The sequence below is a fragment of the Oncorhynchus masou genome, chromosome 13 (genome assembly GCF_036934945.1).
Source record: "Oncorhynchus masou masou isolate Uvic2021 chromosome 13, UVic_Omas_1.1, whole genome shotgun sequence".
Taxonomy (NCBI): domain Eukaryota; kingdom Metazoa; phylum Chordata; class Actinopteri; order Salmoniformes; family Salmonidae; genus Oncorhynchus; species Oncorhynchus masou.
Window position 1 is genome coordinate 4,628,418 of NC_088224.1, and position 21,835 is coordinate 4,650,252.

Sequence of the window (21,835 nt, forward strand, 5' to 3'; positions counted from 1 at the left end):
CCTCCTTACCGGTACCCCTGTATATAGCCTCCACATTGCCTCGGTACCGGTACCCCCTGTATATAGCCTCCACATTGCCTCCTTACCGGTACCCCCTGTATATAGCCTCCACATTGCCTCGGTACCGGTACCCCCCTGTATAGAGCCTTGTTATTGTAATGTACATTTCTTTTGTTACTTTTTGATTGATCTGATTTTATATTTATTTTTTTGCTTTAGTTTATTTGTTAAATATGTGCTTAACTCTTGTTGAACTGCATTGTTGGTTAAAGGCTTGTACGTAAGTATTTCACTGTAAGGTCTGTTGTATTCGGCGAATGTGAAAAATAAACTTGATTTATAATAAATAATCATATATATTATTATTATTATATATAATAAATCAACTTTTGAATGGTAGTGTATGTTATGGTTCAGTCTTCGTTTTCCTTATCTCCACTGTGGAATGTCCGTGTTGATCCTCTTGGTTGTGTCCTCTTGATCCATCCACCCGTCTTCTTTGTTAGTCAGGCATGACACCTTCATCCCGTAGCTTAGTTTTTTCCTGTAATCTAATTTAATGACTGAAGATGCAGCATTTTATGCCAGGCCCCTTCTAATAGGGTGTAACAGACTGGTTAGAACTTTAACCACACGCCCTCTAGACGGACCACACGCCCTCTAGACGGACCACACTAGACGGACCACACTAGACGGACCACACGCCCTCTAGACGGACCACACGCCCTCTAGACGGACCACACGCCCTCTAGACGGACCACACGCCCTCTAGACGGACCACACGCCCTCTAGACGGACTTCAGGACGAGCCAGCCAACACGTCAGCAACAGGTCCTAACAGACCTATAATTCATCAAATGTTCTTGTCACTATTGGTGGAGAGTAATGTTAGTTCCACTAGATATAACTCAAGAATTTTAGATGGTCCATGATTAATTAAATGCAATATCCCCATCTGTTACTATAAGGAGTTGTGTAGCCTAAAACCAACTAATGACGATACATCTGAAATAACTAGAATAATAAATTAATTGTTTAAAAGTTAGAATTCTTTAGTAAAAACAAGACACAGAAATGCACACATGCAGTTGATGTCCATAAAATGTAGGCAGTGACAGAACTCCTCGTGGGTCCATTTCCCATCATACTCTACCGGAAAGAATCATCTCCATGGAAACGGCTCCCGGACGTGAAGCTTGCTGGCTTATTACACGAGCAAATCAATCCCACTCACCCGTTAGCTAGCTAACGTTACCTAACTGCTGGATCAGTAGCTTATCTGCCTCGTAGCATTGTTTTATACCGGATCGCATTACCATTTTTTACTCTGCAGTTATGAGCCGGACTCCGGATGCAAGGGCAAGGTAAGGCATGTTTACAACTTGCAAGACAGAGCAAACTAACGTTAGCTATCGTAAAGACGTTAGACATCGTGCAAAATTATTGATTTATATAACTTTTTAGTGATTTGTTAGTTAGCTTGATATCAGTGTTTTATATGATAGTTTGTCTAGCTATGTAACTTCAGGTAACTTTAACCAGGTTAGCTAGCTAGCTAAAGTTACCCGGATGTTCCCATCACAGAGACAGCCAGACCAGACAGATCCAGGAGAACATCACCAACACGGAGAAGCACTTTGGAGAGATGTGCCAACTGTTCGCCGCCTACGTGCGTAAAACGGCTAGGTTACGGGACAAGGCAGACCTACTGGTCAGAGAGATCAGCATCTATGCGGAGACAGAAACGCCAAATCTGCAGAGGGGTATGAAACAGTTTGCAGACAACCTTGCCAAAGTTCAGGATTATCGTCAAGCAGAGGTAAGCCTTCGCACCATAATATTGTCTTATCATTTTCAATCAAAATGGATACATTATATAAATATGGTTGTTATTGAAAATAGTACAGACTTCTATTGATAACGTTTCATCTGCAGGTATTTTTATCTTCTAATCTAGCTACCTATGATTTCAAATCCTCCCAGGAATCGATTAACTAAGTAACGTTGATATTCCCAATGTATTTGCAGGTGGAGAGGCTTGAAGCCAAAGTGGTAGAGCCTTTGAAAAGCTATGGCAGTGTTGTTAAACTTAAACGGGTAAGATACAGTCCTTTCCCATATTTGGATAAGACTGCTGGTCGTTTTTCTGTTCTGATGTATAGGCCTACTGTTTTGGGTGACAGTTATACTCTATCTTGTTGTGTCAACATAACAGAAAGTCTGTTGCACACCGGAGGGGTATCATACGAGCAGGTTTGAGTTAGCAAGGTAACTTTGGTCAACTCTTGAGTTCAACTCGGGATAAGCGGTCATGTGAAAGTAGCTCACCTTTTAGCCAGGTACATTTCTATGGCAACAAATCCTTCAGAACGGTCCTGTTCTGGGGCAGGCTAACACACGGCTAACTCCACTTACCCTGAATGAAATGACTGAGCCATGAGTTGAGGACCAATGAAATTAGATTCCTCAAATAACATTTTAATTGTCACATGCTTCGTAAACAGGTGTAGACTATCAGTGAAATTCTTACTTGTGGACCCTTCCCAACAATGCAGAGTACAATAAAATACCACATGAAATAAATTGTATTAAAAAAATGATAACACAAGGAAGAAATACACAATGAGCAACAATAGCATGGCTATATACATGAGGTACCAGTACCAAGTCAATGATAGCATGGCTATACACACGAGGTACCAAGTCAATGATAGCATGGCTATATACACGAGGTACCAAGTCAATGATAGCATGGCTATACACACGAGGTACCACACGTCAATGATAGCATGGCTATACACATGAGGTACCAAGTCAATGATAGCATGGCTATAAACACGAGGTACCATGTCAATGATAGCATGGCTATATACACAAGGTACCAAGTCAATGATAGCATGGCTATAAACACACACACGAGGTACCAAGTCAATGATAGCGTGGCTATATACACGAGGTACCTAGTCAATGATAGTATGGCTATACACACGAGGTACCAAGTCAATGATAGCATGGCTATATACACAAGGTACCAAGTCAATGATAGCATGGCTATATACACGAGGTACCAAGTCAATGATAGCATGGCTATATACACGAGGTACCACGTCAATGATAGCATGGCTATATACACGAGGTACCACGTCAATGATAGCATGGCTATACAAACGAGGTACCAAGTCAATGATAGCATGGCTATATACACGAGGTACCAAGTCAATGATAGCATGGCTATATACACACACACACACGAGGTACCAAGTCAATGATAGCATGGCTATATACACACACACGAGGTACCAAGTCAATGATAGCATGGCTATATACACACACACACGAGGTACCACGTCAATGATAGCATGGCTATATACACGAGGTACCAAGTCAATGATAGCATGGCTATACACACGAGGTACCAAGTCAATGATAGCATGGCTATACACACGAGGTACCAAGTCAATGAAAGCATGGCTATATACACACACACACGAGGTACCAAGTCAATGATAGCATGGCTATATACACACACACGAGGTACCAAGTCAATGATAGCATGGCTATATACACACACACGAGGTACCACGTCAATGATAGCATGGCTATATACACGAGGTACCAAGTCAATGATAGCATGGCTATATACACACACACGAGGTACCACGTCAATGATAGCATGGCTATATACACACACACGAGGTACCAAGTCAATGATAGCATGGCTATATACACAAGGTACCTAGTCAATGATAGCATGTCTATATACATGAGATACCAGTACCAAGTCAATGATAGCATGTCTATATACATGAGATACCAGTACCTAGTCAATGATAGCATGTCTATATACATGAGATACCAGTACCTAGTCAATGATAGCATGTCTATATACATGAGATACCAGTACCTAGTCAATGATAGCATGTCTATATACATGAGATACCAGTACCTAGTCAATGATAGCATGTCTATATACATGAGATACCAGTACCTAGTCAATGATAGCATGGCTATATACATGAGATACCAGTACCTAGTCAATGATAGCATGGCTATATACATGAGATACCAGTACCTAGTCAATGATAGCATGGCTATATACATGAGATACCAGTACCTAGTCAATGATAGCATGTCTATATACATGAGATACCAGTACCTAGTCAATGATAGCATGGCTATATACACGAGATACCAGTACCTAGTCAATGATAGCATGTCTATATACATGAGATACCAGTACCTAGTCAATGATAGCATGTCTATATACATGAGATACCAGTACCTAGTCAATGATAGCATGTCTATATACATGAGATACCAGTACCTAGTCAATGATGGCTTGGCCATATACATGAGATACCAGTACCAATTCAATGATAGCATGGCTATATACATGAGATACCAGTACCAAGTCAATGATAGCATGGCTATATACATGAGATACCATTACCTAGTCAATGATAGCATGGCTATATACATGAGATACCAGTACCTAGTCAATGATAGCATGTCTATATACATGAGATACCAGTACCTAGTCAATGATAGCATGGCTATATACATGAGATACCAGTACCTAGTCAATGATAGCATGGCTATATACATGAGATACCAGTACCTAGTCAATGATAGCATGGCTATATACATGAGATACCAGTACCTAGTCAATGATAGCATGGCTATATACATGAGATACCAGTACCTAGTCAATGATAGCATGGCTATATACACGAGATACCAGTACCTAGTCAATGATAGCATGTCTATATACATGAGATACCAGTACCTAGTCAATGATAGCATGTCTATATACATGAGATACCAGTACCTAGTCAATGATAGCATGTCTATATACATGAGATACCAGTACCTAGTCAATGATGGCTTGGCCATATACATGAGATACCAGTACCAATTCAATGATAGCATGGCTATATACATGAGATACCAGTACCAAGTCAATGATAGCATGGCTATATACATGAGATACCAGTACCTAGTCAGTGATAGCATGTATATATACATGACATACCAGTACCTAGTCAATGATAGCATGGCTCTATACACGAGATACCAGTACCTAGTCAATGATAGCATGGCTATATACATGAGATACCAGTACCTAGTCAATGATAGCATGGCTATATACACGAGATACCAGTACCTAGTCAATGATAGCATGGCTCTATACATGAGATACCAGTACCTACAGCCCTGTTCATGTGAATGGGGGCCTGTTAGGCCTTCCGTTTCCTGTAGTCCACGATCAGCTCCTTTGTTTTGTTGTCCTGGCACCACACTGCCAGGTCTCTGACCTCCCTATAGGCTTCCTCATTGTTGATGGAGAGGTTGTTGTCCTGGCACCACACTGCCAGGTCTCTGACCTCCCTATAGGCTTCCTCATTGTTGATGGAGAGGTTGTTGTCCTGGCACCACACTGCCAGGTCTCTGACCTCCCTATAGGCTTCCTCATTGTTGATGGAGAGGTTGTTGTCCTGGCACCACACTGCCAGGTCTCTGACCTCCCTATAGGCTTCCTCATTGTTGATGGAGAGGTTGTTGTCCTGGCACCACACTGCCAGGTCTCTGACCTCACTATAGGCTTCCTCATTGTTGATGGAGAGGTTGTTGTCCTGGCACCACACTGCCAGGTCTCTGACCTCCCTATAGGCTTCCTCATTGTTGATGGAGAGGTTGTTGTCCTGGCACCACACTGCCAGGTCTCTGACCTCACTATAGGCTTCCTCATTGTTGATGGAGAGGTTGTTGTCCTGGCACCACACTGCCAGGTCTCTGACCTCACTATAGGCTTCCTCATTGTTGATGGAGAGGTTGTTGTCCTGGCACCACACTGCCAGGTCTCTGACCTCCCTATAGGCTTCCTCATTGTTGATGGAGAGGTTGTTGTCCTGGCACCACACTGCCAGAGACCTCCCTATAGGCTTCCGCATTGTTGTAGGACAGGTTGTTGTCCTGGCACCACACTGTAGTAATGACAATGCATTTTAAACTTCATGCAATTTACCACTTTTATATGACCCATTATGTTGGTGATTCATTTAAATCCATGTTTTACTGTGACCTGGCTGTATTCTACAGTTGTTGAATCTTACTGTGACCTGGCTGTATTCTACAGTTGGTTGAATCTTGCTGTGACCTGGCTGTATTCTACAGTTGGTTGGATCTTGCTGTGACCTGGCTGTATTCTACAGTTGGTTGAATCTTGCTGTGACCTGGCTGTATTCTACAGTTGGTTGGGTCTTACTGTGACCTGGCTGTATTCTACAGTTGGTTGGATCTTACTGTGACCTGGCTGTATTCTACAGTTGGTTGGATCTTGCTGTGACCTGGCTGTATTCTACAGTTGGTTGGATCTTACTGTGACCTGGCTGTATTCTACAGTTGGTTGGATCTTACTGTGACCTGGCTGTATTCTACAGTTGGTTGGATCTTGCTGTGACCTGGCTGTATTCTACAGTTGGTTGGATCTTACTGTGACCTGGCTGTATTCTACAGTTGGTTGGGTCTTACTGTGACCTGGCTGTATTCTACAGTTGGTTGAATCTTGCTGTGACCTGGCTGTATTCTACAGTTGTTGAATCTTACTGTGACCTGGCTGTATTCTACAGTTGGTTGAATCTTGCTGTGACCTGGCTGTATTCTACAGTTGGTTGGATCTTGCTGTGACCTGGCTGTATTCTACAGTTGGTTGAATCTTGCTGTGACCTGGCTGTATTCTACAGTTGGTTGGGTCTTACTGTGACCTGGCTGTATTCTACAGTTGGTTGGATCTTACTGTGACCTGGCTGTATTCTACAGTTGGTTGGATCTTGCTGTGACCTGGCTGTATTCTACAGTTGGTTGGATCTTACTGTGACCTGGCTGTATTCTACAGTTGGTTGGATCTTGCTGTGACCTGGCTGTATTCTACAGTTGGTTGGGTCTTACTGTGACCTGGCTGTATTCTACAGTTGGTTGGATCTTACTGTGACCTGGCTGTATTCTACAGTTGGTTGGGTCTTACTGTGACCTGGCTGTATTCTACAGTTGGTTGGGTCTTACTGTGACCTGGCTGTATTCTACAGTTGGTTGGATCTTACTGTGACCTGGCTGTATTCTACAGTTGGTTGGATCTTACTGTGACCTGGCTGTATTCTACAGTTGGTTGGATCTTGCTTTGATTTTAATTGAAATCATAATTTATTGAAATATGTATAAATGTTTGTCCCAAATGACACCATATTCCCTTATATAGTTCACTACTGTTGTCCAGCATCCATAGATTCCTGGTCAAAACTAGTGCACTATACAGGGAATAGGGTGTGATTTGAGACACTAACCCCAGCTGCCTCAACATGCACCTCTATTTGACAGGAGGACCTGAAGACCAGTCAGAGTGCCAGGAACAGGGAGTCTAAACAGATGCAGCAGCTGGAGAGAATGAGACAGAGAAACCCCTCTGACAGACAGATCATTGTATCCTTATTGCTCTCTCACCTATCAGCTCTTTACACCAATCATGTTTTAGGCTACATTGTTATGGTGTATGCACGTGTGTGTCAATGGGATGAGACTAAAGACTAGTAAGGTCAATGGGATGAGATTAAACACTAGTAAGGTCAATGGGATGAGATTAAACACTAGTAAGGTCAATGGGATGAGACTAAACACTAGTAAGGTCATTGGGATGAGACTAGTAAGGTCAATGGGATGAGACTAAACACTAGTAAGGTCATTGGGATGAGACTAAACACTAGTAAGGTCATTGGGATGAGACTAAACACTAGTAAGGTCAATGGGATGAGACTAAACACTAGTAAGGTCAATGGGATGAGACTAAACACTAGTAAGGTCAATGGGATGAGACTAAACACTAGTAAGGTCAATGGGATGAGATTAAACACTAGTAAGGTCAATGGGATGAGATTAAACACTAGTAAGGTCAATGGGATGAGACTAGTAAGGTCAATGGGATGAGACTAAACACTAGTAAGGTCATTGGGATGAGACTAAACACTAGTAAGGTCATTGGGATGAGACTACACACTAGTAAGGTCAATGGGATGAGACTAAACACTAGTAAGGTCAATGGGATGAGATTAAACACTAGTAAGGTCAATGGGATGAGATTAAACACTAGTAAGGTCATTGGGATGAGACTAGTAAGGTCAATGGGATGAGATTAAACACTAGTAAGGTCATTGGGATGAGACTAGTAAGGTCAATGGGATGAGACTAAACACTAGTAAGGTCATTGGGATGAGACTAAACACTAGTAAGGTCATTGGGATGAGACTACACACTAGTAAGGTCAATGGGATGAGACTAAACACTAGTAAGGTCAATGGGATGAGATTAAACACTAGTAAGGTCAATGGGATGAGATTAAACACTAGTAAGGTCATTGGGATGAGACTAGTAAGGTCAATGGGATGAGACTAAACACTAGTAAGGTCATTGGGATGAGACTAAACACTAGTAAGGTCATTGGGATGAGACTAAACACTAGTAAGGTCAATGGGATGAGACTAAACACTAGTAAGGTCATTGGGATGAGACTAAACACTAGTAAGGTCAATGGGATGAGACTAAAGACTAGTAAGTTCAATGGGATGAGACGGAATACTAGGAAGGTCAATGGGATGAGACTAAAGACTAGTAAGTTCAATGGGATGAGACGGAATACTAGTAAGGTCAATGGGATGAGACTAAAGACTAGTAAGGTCAATGGGATGAGACTAAAGACTAGTAAGGTCAATGGGATGAGACGAAATACTAGGAAGGTCAATGGGATGAGACGAAAGACTCGTAAGGTCAATGGGATGAGATTAAAGACTAGTAAGGTCAATGGGATGAGACTAAAGACTAGTAAGGTCAATGGGATGAGACGAAAGACTAGGAAGGTCAATGGGATGAGATTAAACACTAGTAAGGTCATTGGGATGAGACTAGTAAGGTCAATGGGATGAGACTAAAGACTAGGAAGGTCAATGGGATGAGACTAAAGACTAGGAAGGTCAATGGGATGAGACTAAACACTAGTAAGGTCATTGGGATGAGACTAGTAAGGTCAATGGGATGAGACTAAAGACTAGTAAGGTCAATGGGATGAGACGAAAGACTAGGAAGGTCAATGGGATGAGACTAAAGACTAGGAAGGTCAATGGGATGAGACTAAACACTAGTAAGGTCATTGGGATGAGACTAGTAAGGTCAATGGGATGAGACTAAAGACTAGTAAGGTCAATGGGATGAGACTAAAGACTAGGAAGGTCAATGGGATGAGACGAAAGACTAGGAAGGTCGATGGGATGAGACTAAACACTAGTATGTTGATTGCTGTCACTGTTATTCATAACTATATTAAAGACAGGTGAAAGATGCTAATGTCCTAAATCCCTTAATGATTCCAACAGTCCCAGGTGGGTGTCTGTCCTCTGATTCTGAGAACTCTGGAGCTCTGGTGTTGTATGATGGCGGTCCAATATAGTCATTTATTTCAACAAATCTCTTTATCTGAGACATTTATTTAGTCAAATAGCCATTTATGAAAATGATTTGAAGTGTATGTTACGTGTCACATTGTGTCGTCGTGACAACAGGCTGAAAGCGACCTGCAGAGAGCCACGATGGACGCCACGCGCACGACACGACAACTGGAGGAGACAATAGACGCGTTTGAAAAGCAGAAAATACAAGATATCAAGGTCTATCTCTCAATTTCAATTGAAGGGATTTATTGGCATGGGAAACATATGTTAACATTGCCAAAGCAAGTGAATTATAAATAAACAAAGTTAAATAAACAACACATATTTACAGTGAACATGACACTCACAAAAGTTCCAAAACAATAAAGACATTATAAATGTAATATTATGTGCAAATAGTTAAAGTACAAAAGGGAAAATAAACATAAATATGGGTTGGATTTACAATGGTGTTTGTTCTTCACTGGTTGTCCTTTTCTTGTGGCAACAGGTCACAAATCTTTATGCTGTGATGGCACACTGGTATTTCACCCAGTAGATATGGGAGTTTATCAAAATTGGGTTTGTTTTTGAGTTATTTGTGGGTCTGTGTAATCTGAGTGAAATATGTGTCTCTAATATGGTCATACATTGGGCAGGAGGTTAGGAAGTGCAGCTCAGTTTCCACCTCATTTTGTGGGCAGTGAGCACATAGCCTGTCTTCTCTTGAGAGCCATGTCTGCCTACGGCAGCCTTTCTCAATAGCAAGGCTTTGCTCACTAAGTCTGTACATAATCAAAGCTTTCCTTAAGTTTTGGTCAGTCACAGTGGTCAGGTATTCTGCCACTGTGTACTCTGTTTAGGGCCAAATTGCATTCTAATTTGCTCTGTTTTTTGTGTCAAGCAACTATCTTTTTGTCTTCTGATGATTCTCTCTCTCTCTGTCTTTCTCTCTCTCTCTCTCCAAATAGCATCCTGTGTTTTTTTGTGATTAGATTTAACCCATACCAATCATTCTTTGTTGAATGTAATCTGTTTAATCATTATTACAATAATTGATTATGGCCACGTCAAATCTTTATTAATTTGATAGTTGTCATTACTTCCTATTGTGCTATATTGACAATGTGATACTGTTCTTACTCTCTCTCTCCCTGTAGAAGATCTTTGGGGAGTTTTTGACGGTGGAGATGTCGTTCCATGCTAAGGCGTTGGAGGCGTACACCACAGCTTACCAGAGCATACACAACGTAGACGAAGAGGGGGATCTGGAGGTAAGGGTTATAGGAGAGGAAGAGGAGGATCTGGAGGTAAGGGTTATAGGAGAGGAAGAGGAGGATCTGGAGGTATGGGTTATAGGAGAGGAAGAGGAGGATCTGGAGGTATGGGTTATAGGAGAGGAAGAGGAGGATCTGGAGGTATGGGTTATAGGAGAGGAAGAGGAGGATCTGGAGGTATGGGTTATAGGAGAGGAAGAGGAGGATCTGGAGGTTATAGGAGAGGAAGAGGAGGATCTGGAGGTTATAGGAGAGGAACAGGAGGATCTGGAGGTATGGGTTATAGGAGAGGAAGAGGAGGATCTGGAGGTATGGGTTATAAAAGAGGAAGAGGAGGATCTGGAGGTATGCGTTATAGGAGAGGAAAAGGAGGATCTGGAGGTATGGGTTATAGGAGAGGAAGAGGAGGATCTGGAGGTATGGGTTATAAAAGAGGAAGAGGAGGATCTGGAGGTAAGGGTTATAGGAGAGGGAGAGGAGGATCTGGAGGTATGGGTTATAGGAGAGGAAGAGGAGGATCTGGAGGTATGGGTTATAGGAGAGGGAGAGGAGGATCTGGAGGTATGGGTTATAGGAGAGGGAGAGGAGGATCTGGAGGTATGGGTTATAACATTTTTTTTTTTTTTTTTTTTTCAAATTCTGATATTTTGAATATTGTGATAGGCATATTGCACTGAATCATACAGTCAGATGGTTGTTAAAATCTGAATTATGACAGTATTACCGTTATACGTACCAACACACGCGTCAGTCTTGTTCAACAACTAAATCACTTCAGTAGGCATCAAGTCGATAATGTTTGAAAGGTTTTATCATTTTCACGGCTGCCTTCTATTTCCCACACACTTTTTTTTTTAAACAATTTTATATTTGCGCTCCAAAGCGATAATCTGAAATAACGTAATGTAGCCTAGGTTAATGAAACAATAATAAATAAAAATGAGATTATTTAGTAGCCTCGTGGTTATAAGTGAAATGTGCATGAAGATTTCACAAAGCATATCTTTTTATTTTTACCCATAAGAGGAAAATGTTTCCATTCTCAACTCTGAGACGCGTTGTGGATCCTAATGAATCAGATTACATGGACAGTGGGGGCCTGATCCTAGATCAGCACTACTCTGAGACGCGTTGTGGATCCTAATGAATCAGATTACATGGACAGTGGGGGCCTGATCCTAGATCAGCACTACTCTGAGACGCGTTGTGGATCCTAATGAATCAGATTACATGGACAGTGGGGGCCTGATCCTAGATCAGCACTACTCTGAGACGCGTTGTGGATCCTAATGAATCAGATTACATGGACAGTGGGGGCCTGATCCTAGATCAGCACTACTCTGAGACGCGTTGTGGATCCTAATGAATCAGATTACATGGACAGTGGGGGCCTGATCCTAGATCAGCACTACTCTGAGACGCGTTGTGGATCCTAATGAATCAGATTACATGGACAGTGGGGGCCTGATCCTAGATCAGCACTACTCTGAGACGCGTTGTGGATCCTAATGAATCAGATTACATGGACAGTGGGGCCTGATCCTAGATCAGCACTACTCTGAGACACGTTGTGGATCCTAATGAATCAGATTACATGGACAGTGGGGGCCTGATCCTAGATCAGCACTACTCTGAGACGCGTTGTGGATCCTAATGAATCAGATTACATGGACAGTGGGGGCCTGATCCTAGATCAGCACTACTCTGAGACGCGTTGTGGATCCTAATGAATCAGATTACATGGACAGTGGGGGCCTGATCCTAGATCAGCACTACTCTGAGACGCGTTGTGGATCCTAATGAATCAGATTACATGGACAGTGGGGGCCTGATCCTAGATCAGCACTACTCTGAGACGCGTTGTGGATCCTAATGAATCAGATTACATGGACAGTGGGGGCCTGATCCTAGATCAGCACTACTCTGAGACGCGTTGTGGATCCTAATGAATCAGATTACATGGACAGTGGGGGCCTGATCCTAGATCAGCACTACTCTGAGACGCGTTGTGGATCCTAATGAATCAGATTACATGGACAGTGGGGGCCTGATCCTAGATCAGCACTACTCTGAGACACTTTGTGAATACAGGTTCTGATGCTTGGCAAAAACACCCCGTGTCTCAGGCTGTTGGCTGTTCTGGGGTGAAATTTCACCTTGGTACAGATCAGCTTCCCCTCCCCCAATCTTAACCTTAACCACGAGTTGGGGAAATAGAAAACCTACCCAAGATCAGCGTCTGAGGGTTACTTCCCACTACTCCATGTCTGCAGTATGTCTGGTGCTATGGGGTAATGGGCAGACCAGGGTCATGTTCAACACTGTAGCAAAACATGTTGCAACAGAACCAAAAACTGTGTTCCATTTTCTTCTTTTTTATTGCCTCCCTGTTTCACTCAGTGTTCAAAACGTTTCTCGCTACTGGACACGACCCAACATTATATAGCACTGTTGTTAATCGATGGCTTTGAGCTGTTTGACTGACACCCAAGCCAACAATTACTATGTTTTATCTATCTATGCAGTAGTTGTGTCATGAAAGCATTTTCATTCTGCAGCAGATAGCTATTTTTCCCACTCTCCTTTTTGTTTGTTTTTTAAACTCATCTGCCATTCATATCATCTGTTCATATCAAATGAAACTGGTACCCTGGATAACCTGTTTGAGTGACTCACCTTGTGAGCAATGGGAGATTCATTCTATAAGCACAAATGACAACAAGCTTCTAGCTACACCTGATCAAGGGCTTTGACCTAAATGACTCCCTATTCCCTATATAGTGCACTATCTTTACATATGGCTCTGGTCAAAAGTGGTGCACTAAATAGGGAATAGGTTGCCATTTGGGATGCTACCAAGGACTTAGTGGAATGGAATGCAATCTCCACACTTTCCCCTGATGAGTCCTTAATTAACACACTTAGTGGTTTCTGGGGACATACTTTTAACTGGTTGGTTGGTTTTATACTGAGGTGTAATTAGATTGTCAGTTTGATTACTGGGCTCCTTGCTTGCACAATATTTTCTCATTTGTGTGCATAGTGTTTCTTTTCTTATAATTGTATGATTAGCTACAGATCCTGAAGGAAGGGCAGAGGATGATGTGTTGCTATTGAAGAAAGTTTGTATCATCAATGACATGAGGCCCATTGTTTGGCTTGGCAACGACCACGAAGGGTAAAGAACGTTTCGTAACGTTATGAACCTGTTTTCCTCCGTACAATTTCCATACCCATTGACTTGCATGTGTTTTGCTTGAAATTAACATGCTGCTTATCTGGCTCTATAATATATCCTTTACTACAGCACTACTAATATCCAACTTTGACTTGAAGAATGTCTCTTCTGTACTATAAATATTTATCTAGCTAACTGCCTATTGCTTGCTAGTTGGATGGGCAGCTAGCTAGCTAGCCAGTTTAGAATTGCATCGCTAGTTAGCTAGCATTTCAGAGCAACAAACAATGCAAAAAAGTATCATCTATGCAGGCTAAATGAAGCTAGTTTGAAACCTTAGCTATCTAGGTTATGATTTGAATGCCTAATTGGAAAATAGTTAGCCAAATAACTACAGTAGCTTGCTGTCTTTTGGTTGCTGGAAAGTTTACATGTTCAAAATGCTCAACAGCTAGCACGGCAGCTTGATCACTCACTTTCGACCGTGCAAGTCTTTTCCCGACCTTAAAACATGTTTAGGTTATTTGAACCTGATCTGTCATCGACACCAACTACATGGCTCTGGTCTTTGAATTGCACAAAGTGGTGATGTTGTTTTCTCATAAATATTTGGGATTTATGCTGATGAAGAGTTACACTGCTTCTGCCTGGCCTGAAGAAAGTTCCTCTTTTTAGTTGAGCTATATCTCAAATAAATTACACCGATTCAAATAATATTTGCCTCGTCGATATTGGCTATAAGTAGTATTTAGCAGCCTATTTCCTGCCAATGTTATTTATTTATTTACTTTTTACAGTAGCATGGGATACCCGGGGAGTGCACACCATCCACAGTTGTAGCCTGTATTGAATTTGCATGTTGGCTTTGTATTTTTTAGGGATCCCCATTAGCCAAGGCATCAGCTACTCTTCCTGAGGTTTATTAGGGATCCCCATTAGCCAAGGCATCAGCTACTCTTCCTGGGGTTTATTATGGATCCCCATTAGCCAAGGCATCAGCTACTCTTCCTGGGGTTTATTATGGATCCCCATTAGCCAAGGCATCAGCTACTCTTCCTGGGGTTTATTATGGATCCCCATTAGCCAAGGCATCAGCTACTCTTCCTGGGGTTTATTATGGATCCCCATTAGCCAAGGCATCAGCTACTCTTCCTGGGGTTTATTATGGATCCCCATTAGCCAAGGCATCAGCTACTCTTCCTGGGGTTTATTATGGATCCCCATTAGCCAAGGCATCAGCTACTCTTCCTGGGGTTTATTATGAATCCCCATTAGCCAAGGCATCAGCTACTCTTCCTGGGGTTTATTATGGATCCCCATTAGCCAAGGCATCAGCTACTCTTCCTGGGGTTTATTATGGATCCCCATTAGCCAAGGCATCAGCTACTCTTCCTGGGGTTTATTATGGATCCCCATTAGCCAAGGCATTAGCTACTCTTCCTGGGGTTTATTATGGATCCCCATTAGCCAAGGCATCAGCTACTCTTCCTGGGGTTTATTATGGATCCCCATTAGCCAAGGCATCAGCTACTCTTCCTGGGGTTTATTATGGATCCCCATTAGCCAAGGCATCAGCTCCATACAGGGGGTAGGTGAGGGCCGTCAGAGTGTGTTGTCAGCAAAGTGTGTTGTCTCACTCAAGGTCAACAAAACAAAGGAACTGATCGTGTACTTCAGGGAACAGCAGAGGGAGCAGCCCCCTATCCACATCGACGGGACAGTAGTGGAGAGGGTGAAAAGTAAAAGTAAAGTTTTGTCTGGCAAATGGCAGTCGTGTCTTGATATTTTCTTTTTTTGAGAGCAGAGGCTTCTTCCTTCCTAACCCATCCCATGTAGGCCAGGTTTGGGGCTTCTTCCTTCCTGACCCCCCCATGTAGGCCAGGTTTGAGGCTTCTTCCTTCCTAACCCCCCATGTAGGCCAAGTTTGAGGCTTCTTCCTTCCTGACCCCCCCATGTAGGCCAAGTTTGAGGCTTCTTCCTTCCTAACCCCCCATGTAGGCCAGGTTTGAGGCTTCTTCCTTCCTGACCCCCCATGTAGGCCAGGTTTGGGGCTTCTTCCTTCCTGACCCCCATGTAGGCCATGTTTGGGGCTTCTTCCTTCCTGACCTCCCATGTAGGCCAGGTTTGGGGCTTCTTCCTTCCTGACTCCCCCATGTAGGCCAGGTTTGAGTCTTCTTCTTTCCTGACCCCCCCATGTAGGCCAGGTTTGGGGCTTCTTCCTTCCTAACCCCCCCATGTAGGCCAAGTTTGAGGCTTCTTCCTTCCTGACCCCCCCATGTAGGCCAGGTTTGGGGCTTCTTCCTTCCTGACCTCCCATGTAGGCCAGGTTTGGGGCTTCTTCCTTCCTGACCTCCCATGTAGGCCAGGTTTGGGGCTTCTTCCTTCCTGACCCCCCATGTAGGCCAGGTTTGGGGCTTCTTCCTTCCTGACCCCCCATGTAGGCCAAGTTTGTCTCTTTCTGACAGTTGACTCATGAACGTCGACATTGATTGTGGCAAGAGAGGCCTGTAAATCTCTTGATGTAACCCTGGGGTTCTTACAGACTTCTTACAGACTGCTATGAGCATCTTTCGGGCAACTCTTTGGCTGAATTTGGTGGGACGATTGCCAGTGGTCTGGAATTTTCTCCATTTGTAGTTGAGCCATCTTTATGGCGGGCTGCACCCTCCCAAGGTACTCTCTAATGATTTTCTAATCATTTTCACCTGTTTTGTTGCACCTGATTCTAATTTTAGCTATTTTATGTCATACGACACCCCTACTTTTACTAACTTTTTTTCCGCGTACGGAAAATGCATTTTTGTTTATTTTAATTGCATAACATTTTCAAAGTTTATTTATTTTGTATGATTTGTTAAATTGGGTTACCTTTTTATCAATGAATGTGGTGGGAATTTAGCTCAAATATATGTGTCCAAATATGTAATAAACAACATGACCATTTTCCAGAGAGTTACTTAGTTTTTCACATGACTGTACATGGACATACTGGCCACTTTAATAATTTAAACATACTGCTTACTCATTTCATATATACAGTTGAAGTTGGAAGTTTACATACACTTAGGTTGGAGTCATTAAAACTCATTTTTCAACCACACACTTTTTAATAAACTATAGTTTTGGATGTATTTCAAGGCCTACCTTCAAACTCTGTGCATATTTGCTTGACATCATGGGAAGATCTATAGAAATCAGCCAAGATCTCGACAAGTCTGTTTCATCCTTGGGAGCAATTTCCAAACGCCTGAAGGTACCACATTCATCTGTACAAACAATAGTACGCAAGTATAAACACCACGCAGCCGTCATACTGACCAGGAAGGAGATATGTTCTGTCTCATAGAGATGAACGTACTTTGGTGCGAAAAGTGCAAATCAATCCCAGAACAGAAAAGGACCTTGTGAAGATGCTGGAGGAAACAGGTACAAAAGTATCTATATCCACAGTAAAACAAGTCCTATATCGACATAACCTGAAAGGCTACCCAGCAATGAAGAAGCCACTGCTCCAAAACCGCCATAAAAAAGCCAGACTATGGTTTGCAACTGCACATGGGGACAAAGATCGTAATTTTTGCCGAAATGTCTTCTGGTCTGATGAAACAAAAATAGAATTGTTTGGCCATAATGACCATCGTTATGTTTGGAGGAAAAAGGGGGAGGCTTGCAAGCCTTATAACACCATCCCGACCGTGAAGCACGGGGGTGGCAACATCATGTTGTGGGGGTTCTTTGCTGCAGGAGGGACTGGTGCACTTCACAAAATAGATGGCTTCATGAGGGAGGAAAAGTATCAGGATATATTGAAGTAACATCTCAAGACATCAGTCAGGAAGTTAAAGCTTGGTCGCAAATGGGTCTTCCAAATGGTCAATAACCCCAAGCATACTACCAAATTTGTAGCAAAATGGCTTAAGGACAACAAAGTCATGGTATTGGAATGGCCATCACAAAGCCCTGACCTCAGTCCCACAGAAAATGTGTGAACTGAAAAAGCGTGTGCGAGCAAGGAGGCCTACAAACCTGACTCAGTTACTCCAGCTCTGTCAGGAGGGGCCAAAATGGGCCAAAATTCACCCAAATTATTGTGGGAAGCTTGTGGAAGGCTACCCGAAACGTTTGACCCAAGATAAACAATTGAAAGGCAATGCTACCAAATACTAATTGAGTGTATGTAAACTTCTGACTCTCTCTCTGGGAATTTGATGAAAGAAATAAAAGCTGAAAGAAATCATTCTCTCTTCTATTATTCTGACATTTCACATTCTTAAAATAAAGTGGTCATCCTAACTGACCTAAGACAGGGAATGTTTCCTCAGATTAAATGTCAGGTATTGTGAAAAACTTGTGAAAAGACTTCAAATGTATTTGGCTAAGGTGTATGTAAACTTCCGGCTTCAACTGTAGATACTGTATTCTATTCTACTGTATTTTAGTCGATTCCATGCCGACATTGCACAATCTAATAATATATATATTTCTTAATTCCATTCTTTTACTTTTAGATTTGTGTGTACAATTGTGAATAATTTTTAGATACTACTGCGCTGTTAGGTTCTACTGCACTGTTGGAGCTAGGAACACCAGCATTTAGTTAGATACTACTGCGCTGTTAGCTTCTACTGCACTGTTGGAGCTAGGAACACCAGCATTTAGTTAGATACTACCTCACTGTTGGATACTACTGTACTGATGGAGCTAGAAACACCAGCATTTTGCTACACCCACAATAACATTAGCTAAAAATGAATATGTGTCCTATAAAATGTTATTTTATTTGTCAACACTTCTTACAAAAACAAGTAGTGATGAAGGGTAACACTGCATGTCTGTCCAGTGTAATAGGACTTTTATCCAGGGTAATGTCTAGAATTCTGCACATTATTGATAGTGTTCCATTCTTCATACTCATTTATAATTGGCTATCGAAGGCAGAACACATTTGTTTACATCCTGGAAATGTCCATTGTTTTACACCCAATTGTGAGTTCAAGAGGCCAGCAGAAGCAATGTTTTTTGGGGGGGATTTCTAAATGGAAGAGTATAGCCAGCCCTCCGTCCTGTTTTGGCAGGTATTCAGGAGCTTGCTGCACCCCCCTGACTACCAGTCTCGCTTAGAAATAGTGCGTGCTAATTCCAAAACATCACTCACTCTGACTGCGTCTACCCTGAGTAAAACGGGGACCTTACAGGTAAGATACTGGTGCCTAAAACCAACTTGCTCTCTTCAGATTCTAAACGGGTACCTTTGACCTTTGTCTTCTTCTGTGGCCAGACATCTACTGTTGGTGCCCGATAACTGTGGTGTAATTTATCCACTTGTTTTGATTGATGGGAGTGTTCATGGGGTAATCTTGATGCTTCCAACATGGTTTTTGCTCCACTCAGATTCCCCCAGTTTTCCTCGTAGAAAAGCAGAGCGTTCTATGGCCCTTGTTAATTAATATCCCTTACTGCACCTTTATCAGTCAGGCTGTATCTGAGCTGTGTACTGCAACATCATCCTTATCATCACAACCTAACTAACCTCTTCACAGGAACACCTAGAGGTAGCCTGTAATCTGACTTCAAACTGCTTTATTTAACAGGAACACCTAGAGGTAGCCTGTAATCTGACTTCAAACTGCTTTATTTAACAGGAACACCTAGAGGTAGCCTGTAATCTGACTTCAAACTGCTTTATTTAACAGGAACACCTAGAGGTAGCCTGTAATCTGACTTCAAACTGCTTTATTTAACAGGAAGACATAGATGTAGCCTGCTTTATTTCCATCTCCTCTGTCTTTGAGGATGCTGAGCCTGGTCTCCGGGGATAGCCTAGGCCTGGTCTCTGGGGCTAGCCTAGGCCTGGTCTCTGGGGCTAGCCTAGGCCTGGTCTCCGGGGCGAGCCTAGCCCTGGTCTCCGGGGCTAGCCTAGGCCTGGTCTCTGGGGCTAGCCTAGGCCTGGTCTCTGGGGCTAGCCTAGGCCTGGTCTCTGGGGCTAGCCTCGCCCTGGTCTCTGGGGCTAGCCTAGGCCTGGTCTCCGGGACGAGCCTAGCCCTGGTCTCCGGGGCGAGCCTAGCCCTGGTCTCTGGGGCTAGCCTAGGCCTGGTCTCTGGGGCTAGCCTAGGCCTGGTCTCCGGGGCTAGCCTAGGCCTGGTCTCCGGGGCTAGCCTAGGCCTGGTCTCCCGGGCTAGCCTAGGCCTGGTCTCTGGGGCTAGCCTAGGCCTGGTCTCTGGGGCGAGCCTAGGCCTGGTCTCTGGGGCGAGCCTAGGCCTGGTCTCTGTGGCGAGCCTAGGCCTGGTCTCCGGGGCGAGCCTAGGCCTGGTCTCCGGGGCGAGCCTCGCCCTGGTCTCCGGGGCGAGCCTCGCCCTGGTCTCCGGGGCTAGCCTCGCCCTGGTCTCCGGGGCTAGCCTCGCCCTGGTCTCCGGGGCTAGCCTCGCCCTGGTCTCGGACGCTAGCCTTGGCCTGGTCTCGGACGCTAGCCTTGCCCTGGTCTCAGATGCTAGCCTAGCCCTGGTCTCAGATACTGGTTGTGTGCTTGCCAACTCCAAATATGGCTTGGCAATGAGTAACAAGGAGTTGGCATGATAGCAGAAACAGACTCATACAAAGTTGTATTGAATAATGTACTTACAGCACAGTCACAGAATACATGGTTTTGGAAAGGTAACAAGTTATAGTGATCATCTTTTTAGTCAGTCTATTTACTGAATGACTGCCTGTTTTCTATAGCAATCACTGACCCCGAGCAGACAGAGGAGAGAGGAGGAGGAGGGAGATGATGAAGATGTGGATGATGAAGAGGAAGATGATGATCTTGAAGAAGTCACAGATGATGAATGAATTGGAAATCTGTTTTGATTAGTATCTTTTCATTTGTGATGGGAGGAGGTTTTCTAGAAAATAGTGTGTTCATTATGGCCATGAAATGATGTCCTTAACAGGGGCCATAGGGGGCCCATAGGGCTCTGGTCAAAAGTAAGTGCACTATATAGGGAATAGGGTGCTACTTGTGGACACAGAATTATATTCACGTAAAGTGTTTTTAACCCAGCAGTTGTACATGGTCGTTATTATTTCCAATTCTGGAGCTGAAATAATTGCTATGTTATTTGTTTAACTATTTCATTGACCAAAGGGATGGTGGGATATCAATGTCTTTGTCATGTGGCAGTATTAATGTCTACTTGTATTTGTATATAACAAAGTGCCAAATCTGTATTTGTTTTGTGTGGCAATGTTGCCTCTATTGTATAAACTTTCCAGAATAGAAAAACTGTTGTTTTTATGGAATAAACTCTTGCCAGTGGACTCAACAATGGAATTTATAAATTGTTCAGAATCTTCAATGTCTTGTTTTTGCCATGTGGACTTATTGGCACCATGTGTTCAATGATACACAGTCACAATGGTGATAACAGGAGGGTTTAGTTGAAACTGACTCACACTGGTCATAATGATGATGGTGGATTAGAAATGACCCATCCACTCCCTGGTCATGCAGTGATATTAAATAACCCTCTACATACTGCTCAGTGTTTTACTGTCTGTTTAGTAAGCACTAAACTAGCCTGGTCCCAGGTCTGTTTAGTAAGCACTAAACTAGCCTGGTCCCAGGTCTGTTTGTGCTATCTGTTTAGTAACCACTAAACTAGCCTGGTCCCAGGTCTGTTTGTGCTATCTGTTTAGTAACCACTAAACTAGCCTGGTCCCAGGTCTGTTTGTGCTGTCTGTTTAGTAACCACTAAACTAGCCTGGTCCCAGGTCTGTTTAGTAACCACTAAACTAGCCTGGTCCCAGGTCTGTTTGTGCTGTCTGTTTAGTAACCACTAAACTAGCCTGGTCCCAGGTCTGTTTGTGCTGTCTGTTTAGTAACCACTAAACTAGCCTGGTCCCAGGCCTGTTTGTTCTGTCTGTTTAGTAAC

The 21,835-nt window shown here is 43.1% G+C and overlaps 1 protein-coding gene across 1 annotated transcript; it reads left to right on the plus strand.

Annotated features, from left to right (window-relative positions):
- Nucleotides 1-1,160: 1,160 nt before the first annotated feature.
- cibar1 (CBY1 interacting BAR domain containing 1) lies at nucleotides 1,161-21,539 on the plus strand. Its single transcript, XM_064982840.1, is given in 9 exon segments — nucleotides 1,161-1,364; nucleotides 1,585-1,819; nucleotides 2,029-2,097; nucleotides 7,375-7,476; nucleotides 9,417-9,426; nucleotides 9,565-9,707; nucleotides 10,631-10,744; nucleotides 19,001-19,120; nucleotides 20,643-21,539. Coding segments are annotated over 9 exon segments (933 nt in total). The 5' UTR covers nucleotides 1,161-1,335; the 3' UTR covers nucleotides 20,754-21,539.
- The last annotated feature ends 296 nt before the right edge of the window (nucleotides 21,540-21,835 follow it).